The following is a 12,076-nucleotide window of genomic DNA, read 5'->3' as shown; positions in this document are numbered from 1 at the left end:
TTGTTGTGTTTGTCTATATGGTTTATTATAACATTTTAGTTTTAGTTATTTTAGTCCTTCAACTTAAACTAAACAAAAATGAAAAATGCTGTCACAGCAACTAGCTGCAAAAAATAAAAATTCTATTGCAAATATTTAATATTTTATTTTATTGTTTTAGTTTAGTTGTTTCTCCCCTTGTGAATGTAATTGTAAAGTATTCAATTTCAGTCGCATTTGAATGAAGTGCAAATTTACTTTACACCCCTGTATATATACACACACACACACACACACACAACCTCAATATTTAGCTTTGTTCTTAAAAAAAAAAAAACAAACAATGAGAAACGAAGGCGTGTTCTTTACTCTCCACAAAGTTTACCATAAAAACACCAAATGCAATCCACAGTAATACTTTCCCAAGGTAGACAAATAAAAAAGAAAGTCCTGTTGTAAAACAAGGACTAAACCAAACAAGCATATTCTGCCTGCATCATGACACAAACCGTAAACCACTGAAGAAGAAATGTGAAGGAGAACTCTGTCATGAAGCACTAATGGATTGATTTTCAGGTGTTATCCCAGTCACTGAATGATGTCTCTATGAAATGACGCATGGTTTGCATTGTCCTCAATGACATTAAATGGTGGAAGGAAGGAAAAGTTGGCACGTTTTACCAAAATCAAACCATTCAGCAAGTATTATAAAATGCAATGAGTATGTTAATGTAAATCAGAGACATGACAAAAACAGCAAACCCATAATAACTAGTGGCTTAGAGTGGGCTTGCTGTTACTGTATTTTCCCTGACAAAACACATGGCAACAAGAGGGCAGATGATTTTAAATGCCATGCTGGGAAAAAAAAAAAAAAAAACAGGTCATGTGGTGTGCTGACCAATCAGATGGATTCTAGGGGTGGGTGAATACGGCATATATTATATTAAACAAGATATTTCAAGGCACTGTGTAACATAACAACTGGCAAACAAGACATCATATATTCAGCTTTTCAACTGGTTTCAACTAAATTCTATTTCAATTTCGTCCGGTAACAAAAAGGACTTGCATTGACCGCAAAATACGACAACATTCCCGAATATTTATGCAGCATTTTTGTCAACAAATACAATGTGAAGATCAGTCCCTTTTTAAATACATGGGTTTTTTCATGTCTTCGACCTCTTAGAAAACAGCAACGGGAGGAACAGAAACCAAAAATATTTCCAACTCAAATCCAACATCTGTAATGAAATGTTTTATACCTCCCTCGAAAAAAAAGAAAAAAAAGAAAAAGTACAATACTATGGTCATACTTAAACTGAAATGCATTCTTAATCACTCCATTGCAACAAACACAATGTTTTACCATCACAAATACTTCAGTCTCATTTATATATGTTTTCCCTTTTCTTTTTACATTCAATAAACTTAAAGATGGTACGTTTACACCAAGGAAGTAAAAGAAGTCATTGGCACATAAAACTGTTCAGATTTAACACAAAGATGAGGAGGCGCTAATAAAATCACGAAAGATCTTCATAAAGACCTCACAAAACAGATGGAGGACGACAAAAGAAAGAACCACAACAGGCTGAAGTGCCATTACCAAGAAAAGATTTTAGGTGTAAGAGCTTCAAAAATAACCTTAAGCACAAGGAGGGCAGTCCTGGTCAATGTGACATCCCTTTTTCTCATTTTCTCCACTTATTTTAATCAACAACAAAGAAGAGCCATACTAACAGAGGAGGGGTAAATCAAACAAAAATACTACCCCATCCCATTGGTTTGCATACTGAACTTCTTAGACTAATCAAAGAGCAAAGTGGACGATGTGATTGGACATTCACTTCTTGAGCGGCTGGTAGACGGAGGCATTGGGGTCCAAGCTGGAAGGACTGGCGTCCATGAACTTGGAGGAGTAATGTGGGGTCACAGGGGTCATGCTGTTGGTCTCTGCAGAGTAGGTGATGCTGGGCATGACCGCCATGACCTCTGCGATCTTCTGCTTCAACTCTTTTATCTCCTGCTCCTTCTGCAAAATCTGACCTATGTCAGAGAGAGAATAGGTTAGTGAGCAGAAGCAGACAAGCCGAAGAGACACATTAAGACAGGAAGGGGGCAGACCTTGAGCGATCTCTAGCTGTCTCTTGGCATCTCCGAGTGCTGAGAAGAGATCCAGTTTGATTCTGGTCTCGGCACTCAGACTGTTCTCTAGGTGCTGGGTCTTGTCCTGCATGGCCGACAGCGCTGACATCAGAACCTCTGTGTCCTTTTCGTTCTCCTTATATTTGCGCAACTCCTGCACGTAAAGAAACAAAGAGGTAAGTATTTAAAGGTACGTTTTAATTGATATCAAACACCATTCAACTTATTTTGCATCCATAATTTGGTATATTTTTCTGAGTGAAACAGAATATTTTGAAAAATATAAATAAAGGGGTAAATTAATCTTAAGGTTATATTTTATCCATCTGAACAGTATGAGGCTGCTTCCAGACTTGAATGAGAATCTGCAGTCAATCGTGTAGTGAATAAACACTTTGACCCAGGAGTCAGGCCAAATAAGACTAAATATCACTTAAAATTTTTTTTTTTCAAATGTGTATATTTAACTATGTTTTTATATGAACATTATTTAATCATTATTGATTCGCTATTCATATAAAAACATATATATAACTCTTGAGTACTTAAGGAAATCATTGCTCATTTGCACTACTATACTAAGTTTGGTGTCAGTAAATTTTATTTATAAATGTTATTTTAGCCAATTTATTCAGCAAGGATGCATTAAAATGTTCAAGCACTCAGCATTTCTATAAAAAAAAAAAAAAAAAAACTTCTTTGAACTTTCTATTATTCATGAAATCCTGAAAAAACAAAATAATAAGAAATGTTAATTTTCAACAAAATAAGAAATGTTTCCTGAGCAGCTAATCAGCATATTAGAATGATTTCTGAAGGATCATGTGACACTGAAGACTGGCGTAATGATGCTGAAAATTCAGCTTTGCATCACAGCAATACAATACATGTTAAAAATCTATCAGTATTTTTAAAATGCAATAATATTTCACAATACTACTGTTATGACTGTATTTTTGATCAAATTAATGTAGCCTTGATGAGCTTAAGAGACTTTGACTTTATTTTAACTTCAACTTACTGAGCCCAAACTTTTGATTGATGGTATATTTTCACGAATTAATTAATACATAGTTTTTTGGTAAATGCTGATTGATGCTCTTTTTTTTTATTTATATTTGTTAAATTATATATTGGTAAAGATGTATTATAAAATTATTTTACTGTGATAACATTTTTCTTCAATCATGTGAAGATGGTATTTTGTATGAATATTTAAGTATGAATATTTATAATAGGTTTGGCTTTGAATTTACTATGGGTACAGTTAGAATATATATATGTATTTTTGGATCCATATGGTGTTCCATAATCAATGTCCGGTATATTGTAATGATTACAATAAGCAGCCTGTTACTGTAAATGGGTGCAGGTGTATGCTTGGAAACATGGCACTGATGAAGGGTTGAACCCAAAAATGTTTGGCACACTTCGCACTTTCGCACTTTATTTGTAGCCTCTGGATAATAAATTCATATCAGGTTTTTGGCATATTTCTCGTGTGCGGATCTTATTTGTTTTTTGATCACTTAATTTGATTTATTTAAATTAATGGGCACTGAAAAAAATTATAAAAAAAATCAATTCTGATTTCATGTTGATTTTAAATGTTTATAACTTTCTCCTACAAATCACACACCAACTTTTATTTTTTTTTATTCTGAGCCACAATGTGCCTCACAAAGGTCATTCCTCCCTGAATGCTTTATTCTAAATATTGCTCTTGGGAAAGCATATTAAAGCAGCATGTCAGCAGGGGTTCTGGCTTACCTGTGCTTTGAGCTCAAGCTCTCTGATTTGTTCCTCCTTCAGCTTCATGTCATGCATGAGCTTCTTGCACTCCGACTCCAGCTCACGTATGCGACTCCTCAGTGAGTCTGTGCACTCTCCTCTGTGAAGGGAGGCGAGAGTCAGGCCCACCAGCACACATACATAAAAACAAGATGCAAACACACAAAAAACCATATTAACTTTTAAAGACTATTCCACAGAATAAGGCGTTAAAGCAATATTTTTGGGTGAAGTCTCACCTGGAGGCAGCTGCCAGAGCGACAGCACGTGCGGCTGTGGCCTCTTCCATCTTCTTTCTTTTCTTCTCTTCTGCAAGCTGCTTTTCCACTGCGGCTCGCGCTTCCTGTTCTGCCTTGAGCCGCTTCTCCAGTTGCACAATCGTTTGCTTGTCCTTCTGCTTAGCCTGCACAGCATTATGAAGCCTAATACAGAGACACACAATCAACACTGGCATAAACAACTGCAGGTAGAGAGAAGGAAATATGCATCTGATGATACAAAGGCAGGGGTTTCCACAGAAAAATAATATGATACAGCTGTAGTGTACTAATAATTAACAATAGTGATTAGCATAAAACTGGGGGCCTTGGAAACAGATTTTTTTTTTTTTTTTTTTTAAGTATTCTTAAGTGTTTGAGCTTTTTTGCTTCAATTTGAGATTTTGATGTTTGAAAGGTGATATACAAATAAAATATATATTATTAAAAATTCTTACTGATGGTATTTACTGGTTAAAAACAAACAAACAAACAAACATGTAACTGGTCAGTTATATGGGTTTAAATCAGTGTCATTTTAATATTATTTATATGCTTTTATAGTATTTTCAGTTTTTTTTTTTAAAGTCAAACTTTTAGTCATTTTGTAAACGTGCTTTTAACATTTTTTTTCAGTGGTATTGATTTTTCTTTTTTATGATGGCCAACACTGATGCTGATACACACAATATAAATGTAAAAATAGCAAAAAAAAAAAATATATATATATTTTTTTATATATTTATTTCTTTATCAAATTTACTAAATTATAGAAAAATAATTTGAAAATGAATATGAAAAAAACAAACATTATCCTGATAAAACATAAATCTGTGAAATAGAAACTTCTTGATTCTATAATCTTATTATATTCCTATATTATTATAATATTACAATTATTTTCCACATAAATAATTTTTTGCCAAGGCAACATTGATTTTATTAACAAATTGGCATCTAATATTTGTATTTTATTTAAGCTTTATTTAAAATAATAATAATAATTTTATTAGTTTTAGTTAACAATAATAACAATGGTCTAAATAACCATATTATTTTTTCATAGTGTATTTTTAGTTGAATGGTCTTTATGCAGGTGTAAATTATTGTCCCTACCTGTACCTTTCTCAGCGCTGATTAGTACTGGCCATCACAATCATTTATCATATCAATGATGAATTTTCAGTCTGACATATTCAAATAACTGACACTAGTATTCACCCTCAATGAAAAACACCACCTGTCAAGTGGTCCCTAATTAATCAGAGTCAGAGCCCCATGTAAAATGTGTTTTGGCATATACTGGTAATCATCGTGAATGGGTTTTAAGCAGCTGATTTCTCACTTGTTCTGCAGCAACTCGTTTTCCTGGCGGAGTTGGCCGAGCTCAGAGCGCATGCTCCTCTCAGCACTGCTCAGAGAGCTGATCTGACTGCGCAGGTCTTGCTCCACCTGTCTGCTCGCCTGCAGGTCAGCCTTCAGCTTCTTTATGTCCTGCTCAAGCCTGCCAGAAAGAGAAAAAGAGAATGAACAGGACGAACGCACTCCAACTGCTGAATCAGACCATAGTTAGGACTCTTACCGCACTAATGCATCTGGCTTACTGAGCTGGTTGTTAGGTATACAGTTCTCCATCAGATCTCTGTGAGGTGCAAGGTTCTTCCCTGCACACTTCTGTTTCTTTTCACTCCTACTGGACGAGGAGGACGGTACGCTGCCATTAGTGGAGTTGTGGCTATGGGGGGAGGAGTTTTTGTAATGTTTGGAGGTGGCAGAGCTTCCTCCTCCACCGCCCACCTCCTCTTTCAGGAACAGGTTCTCGGCGCTGCCACCGAGCTCGTTGTTGAGTCTCTTAGTGTTTAGGTGGTTCTCCATATACTCAATGTCCTGTAGTTTAGCATCCACAGTCTGTAGGATGTTGTTGTTTATTCCTATGCTGTGCTGCTGCTGTTGTTGCTGTTTTTTGTCTTTCCCCCCGTCTTTGCCCTTCTCCTTGTACTCCAGTTCAGGCAGAGAGATGGGCAGCTTCTTGGTAATAGCAGTGCCGTTCTGAGCCACTAACACAGAGTCTGCTTCAGACATGCCTTTTGAGGTGGCTGCCAAATGAATGAAAGAGATTTTAAGGTTACATGGCAAAGCTGTCTGACTGGTATGACTACAAATGAAACAAGACAGAAAGCATCATGCAAATGAAAAGGCTGTTTAGTACTACCATGTGACTGATATTATTTTTGCAGTATGCTTAATGTGTACAGTATGAAAATCTTCTTTATGCATGGAATACCTAGATACCATTAGGCAAAATGTTTGGTATACATCCAAAACAAACAGCATTTCCTATAATGCACTAAAGTTGACCCTTTCGTTCCCAGTATGCATTCATCAACCAGGACTTCATCTCTTTGATTGGGTTGGCAAAAATGACAAACACTTTTTAATAAAACTGCGAAATAACCATGTTTATGATAACTGGTTTCCAATTGTGGAATCAATAATGCAATAAATGTAGTTAGAGATATTTTAAATGTTTTGTACCGTTTCACATAATAGATAAAAATGTTAATAAAAAATATACACTGCTGTTCAATGGTTGGGGTTTGGATTGGAGTCGTCAAGATATTTCTGTCTCTTATGCTACATTTATTTGATCAAAAATACAGTAAAAAGAGTAGCATTGCAAAATACTACAATAATAAATAAAAATAAATAAAAAAATAAAACTTTTCTATTTTAATATATAATATCTTCCTATGATGGAAAAGCTGAATTTTCAGCATCGTTACTCCAGTCTTCAATGTCACATGATCTGTCAGAAATCATTCTAATATTTGCTGCTCATGAAAAATGTATTATGTTGTAGTATGTTGAAAACAGTTGTTCTGCTTAATAATTCGTGTAACAATTATACATTTTTTTTTTTTTAGGAGTCTACAATCCGCAGCGCCTATTCAAACAGTGTTCTGATGAGGGGGGTCAAAGCAGGACAGACAATAGCCTATTACTTCTAAATTATGATGTTTTTAATGTAAAAATCTTATAACGTTATAAGTGGACCTCAGAGAACAGTACAAACTAAAAAACAAAGGCAGTTCATGACCCATTTACAAGAACAGCATTTATATTTATATAATTATAATGTATTGTTTAACATTATAAATGTCATTACTGTCACTTTTCATTAATTTAATGAAAAAGTATGGAAATTTTTGTCTTTGTTTTGCATGGTTTCCCCTTTAACAAGTTAAACGACGTAATCATATTATGAAACTGGTCAAATGGTGATCTTACCCTCCTCTGTCTCTCGTTCCTGTCTCTGAAGCATCTGTTGTTCTGGAGGCAGGGCCTGCTGTAGGAGCTGCATGTAGAACTCATTTTCCTTCTGCACCTCCTTTTGTTTGCGCAGACGCATCTTATAGCTCACATAACTCTTGAATCCGAAGCCCAGCGTCACCACGGGATAACCAATGCTGCAATGAAAGAGTTAGAACAGCATGTTACAGAAAACAGAAAAAAAACATGATTGGTACAACTAGTGATGACTCAACATCAGACACCTTCAGATAATGGCAACACTCCCATTTGCTGCTATGGAGACGCCACCATTGTGTTTACAAATACAAAGCTGACTTCTGCGTTATACGTAGCACAGTTACATCCGCCATGTTTAATACTCAAAAATTGGTGAAGCATAATGTGGTGTGACTTTGCGCTTGAAGAGATAATTCACCCAAAATTACAAAACCTTCTTTTATACATGGAACTCAAAAGGATGCATTGTGAGGGAAGCTAGTGAGTTTTTGCTTTTTTATTGTTTGGAAAAGAGTAGCATGAACATACTTCAGAATTTCTCCTATTTTGTTGCATAACAGAAAGCAGATCATACGGGTTTGGAATGACATGGGGGCAAGTGAAATGCAAGAAAAGCTTACCAGTGAGCTGCGAATGGACGGCAAAGGTCTACATGAAAATGTTTCAAATCCTTGAATCGGATGGCTGCTTCGATGTAGACGAAGAGAATCCAGAGAGAAACAGTCGGCAGACACACACCTCGCTCTGAAAATACAACGAGAGAGAGGGAAAACTATGTATAACGTTCAACAATTGATCTCTAGCCTGCTGTTAATAGTTATGACATTCTTACGGCATATCTAAGAAAGCATAATTCTTCAAACTACAATGACTTCTAGCCCATTAGTGACCTAGACATCTAAGACGTTGCATAAAAGGCCACTGGCTGTTTGGGAGATCAATAACATCACAGGTTTCACAAAACAAGCTCTAGGCTGCAAACAAAACCCTAGTTTGCTGAAAGCACCCTCTCTTGTTGAGACACGATGCAAGTTGTGTGTCAGAAGGAGCAATCAAGTCACAGCTCAAGGCATATTGAAGCAGTTTTCAAGGAACAATCACTCAGTGTCAGCAATGCTTTTCTTCCTCTATCCTGAGGTATCACTGAATCGACCCAAGAAAAGGACATATAATGACAGGAACACTTGAAAAGCCATCAAAGATCTCTGCTATTCATTCAGAGTTCACATACAAGAGCAGGGTAAATGTCTATATGGAAGCATATACAGTATATTCTGCAAGTATGCATTAAATATGCTCAAAAGTGATAGTAAAGACATTTATAATGTAAAGATTTCTACTTCAAATGCTGTTTTCTATTTTCTATTCAAGAATGTTTGAAAAAAAGAATTCTGAGAACGGTTTTCAACATTGATAATAATCAGAAATGTTTCTTGAGCAGCAAATCGACATGATTTCTGAAGGATCGTGTGACATTGAAGACTGGAGTAATGATGCTAAAAATTCAGCTTTGACATCACAGGAATAAACTACATTTTAAATATATAAATAAATAAATATATATATATATATATATATATTCAAAAAGAAAACCGTTATTTTAAAATGTAATTTTATTTCATAAGATCCCTGTCTTACTGCATGTTTGATCAATTTGAGACTTCTCAAAAACATTAAAAAAAAAAATTTAATAAACTATGAATACATAAACTATGATGTCAATCAGCAACAAGTGCTTTGGAGGAAAAAAATAAAATAAATAAAAAAATTCCCACTTGCTCATATTTTTCTTTTGTGCAATCATCAAACACATTGAAAATAAAGGAACATCCAGAGAGATCTAAATGGTATCGTTTGCATAAGAAAAGCCCTTTCAACATCACCCTCTCTAGTAACTGCTATAAAAGTGAACAGTTGTGTAATATTTAGCAGAATGCTCCTGAATTATGCCACTGAATAATCAGTGACAAAGGTTTTAGGTGCTTACACGCTAGCAAAACTTCTGACAGAGCATTTCATGGACAGAAATGTGGAACCAACTGGGACAGTTTGAAATCAAACAAGAAAACAGTCAATTGTGTTTCTGAAAGCACAAGTGAATACACATGTCTGAAGTTTTCATTGGTCAATGGAAGCCTAAGGCAGATTGTGCAACTTTCGGTTACAGCATTAGAGCATTGTTTCACAAAATCATTTCTCCTGTGCGTTCTCTAAAATTCAGTCAACTTTATAGTGTGTAAGCGGCCTTACTCCTAAAATGATACTCATGGACATTCAGACGGGGCTTGGGCGATGTCGACCTACCTGTATGCCACACGTACTGTACCCAGACATACGTGCTGGCGGCGAAGAACAGCCATTGCTTGGGGATGAACAGAAGGCAGATGATGTCTGATGTGAATGCGACACACACAAAGAACACAGAGAACGCCTGTGGAATCAGATGAGAAGTGCAGAGATGATCGCTTTAGCCTGTGTAGGACACGTCACTCAGAGAAGTTTATAAGGCTGATTGATAAATTATCAAGCAGAGAGTGAGCCATTACTTGCTCAATTACTCAACACAGAGAGATCAAATACTCACCAGTCCTTGATATCTAAAGGAATCGTAAACGCTCCTGATGAAAAGCCAGAAAGGCCACAGGTACTCGAACCTGAACTCCAGCACAAAATCAGCCAGCAGAACCAGCGCCCAAACGACCAGGAACTTTAGGTACAGGAAGGTACTGCCAGATCAAGAGAAATCAGAAGAATCATAAAAATGAATTACTGAAATCTTATGCAAATCCTTTTTATAAATTAATTTTGATTATTTTTCCAGTTGTCCATAGTGCGTGCATGCAAGCACTTTTAAAATAATTTATATAGAGGATTTCTATTAATATATCAGGTATGAATTTCATTTAAACACAATAAAAAAAACAAATACATTATTATTATAAATTATGTAATTTTCATTATGTTACACATGTGTGTGCAAAAGTCTCCAAAAAGACAACATTTTATAAAGTAGTCTGCTTCTGTGAGCAGCCATAACCACAGAAATTTGCATTAACTATAGGCATTTCAATGACTTTCAACATTTCCCATTTCCATAACTCTTCCAGGTTTTTTTTTTTTTTTTTTTCCTGACATTGTTAACTGCGTGAACCCCATATGTGATCCTGGACCACAAAATCAGTTGTAAGTAACATTGGTATATTTGTAGCAATAGCCAAAAATATACAATGTACGTGTCAAAATGATCGATTTTTCTTTTATGGCAAAAATCATTAGGATATTAAGTAGAGATCATGTTCCATGAAGATATTTTGTAAATTGCCTACCGTAAATATATCAAAACTTAAATTTTTGATTATATTTACATTTAGTCATTTAGCAGAGGCTTTTATCCAAAGCAGCTTACAAATGAGAACAATGGAACACTTTTGATTAGGAATATGTATTGATAAGGACTTAATTTGGACAACTTTAAAGGCAATTTTCTCAATATTTAGATTTTTTTGCACCTTCAGATTCCAGATTTTCAAATAGTTGTATTTCAGCCAAATACTGTCCAATCCTAACAAACCATGCATCAATGGAAAGCTTATTTATTCAGGTTTCAGATTATGTATAAATCTCAATTTCGAAAAATTGACACTTAAGACTAGTTTTGTGGTCCAGGGTCACATGTATTAAAACTATTCAAATATACTCAGCCAATGAGGTCTTGGCAGAGCAGATCTTGGTAGTGTTTACACACACACACACTAATTTTTTTCAGATGGGACCACATATATAAAGCCTCGGTCAACACAGCGTCATGTGGAATTAACCAAAACTAGAAGGATTAAGTTCCACAGGGTTTAATCTAAACATTTCTAGAACAAGAACGGCCTAAAATCAACCAGTATGTATAGGATTGCCTTCATTACAATAACCCAACACATGTGGGAAAACAGTGTAGATGGCAGAAACGTTACAATAATGTGACATAAACATAAGACATCTCAATGCCCTACTGTAAGCTCCAGCTGAAGCTTTGTAGTTATTTTCTTAGTGGACCAGCAACAATCCAGCAACCAGTTGGTCAAGCCGTTTTTGTACTGTAGCTGATTGAGCAGCCAGTGACCAGCTAAACACCAGTTACCATGATCCAAAACACATTTGCACAAGCTGGATCTTATGATGATGGCTATAAAAGACAACTGCATAAGAACATTCATGACATGGCCAGTACTATATGTAATACTTATTATTTCACATCCTGCACTATTGAAGCCTATGGATGATACACAAAAGGCAGCAACCTCGCATATGCTACACACTCAGGCCAGAGTGAATGGTCACACTGAACTGTCATCTGTATCTGACTGTGACAGCTCTTAAACGGCCGAGCTCAGTTCAGAGACGCCATTACGGTGCGGTCGGTGCTCGGGAGCTTCTCCGTCCGTACCTGCTGTGAATACCCTCGGTGATTCGGTTCCGTTTCAACGGGCGACGGAGTTTGCTGCAGTCCGCATTGCGCCGCTTCATTCTCCACCCTTTAGATTCCTGTAACTTTGAACACTCGAGGGGAAACTACGTGACCGTCCTAATACTGATGC

At 35.9% G+C, this 12,076-nt stretch overlaps 1 protein-coding gene across 1 annotated transcript; it reads right to left on the bottom strand.

Moving 5' to 3' along the window:
* Nucleotides 1-323: 323 nt before the first annotated feature.
* maco1a (macoilin 1a) lies at nt 324-12,066 on the bottom strand. The gene is made up of 11 exons (XM_058752949.1): nt 11,926-12,066; nt 10,072-10,213; nt 9,792-9,918; nt 8,108-8,231; nt 7,467-7,645; nt 5,761-6,274; nt 5,524-5,682; nt 4,161-4,343; nt 3,901-4,021; nt 2,110-2,284; nt 324-2,031 (listed from the first exon to the last, which is right to left on the bottom strand). The coding sequence occupies exons 1-11, from the start codon at nt 12,003-12,005 to the stop codon at nt 1,829-1,831; spliced, it is 2,007 nt and encodes a 668-aa protein (XP_058608932.1). The 5' UTR covers nt 12,006-12,066; the 3' UTR covers nt 324-1,828.
* Between the last annotated feature and the right edge of the window lie 10 nt (nt 12,067-12,076).

The sequence above is a fragment of the Onychostoma macrolepis genome, chromosome 19 (assembly GCF_012432095.1).
Source record: "Onychostoma macrolepis isolate SWU-2019 chromosome 19, ASM1243209v1, whole genome shotgun sequence".
NCBI lineage: Eukaryota > Metazoa > Chordata > Actinopteri > Cypriniformes > Cyprinidae > Onychostoma > Onychostoma macrolepis.
The sequence above is the reverse complement of the archived record's forward strand: the minus strand, read 5'-3'. Positions and strand labels throughout refer to the sequence as shown.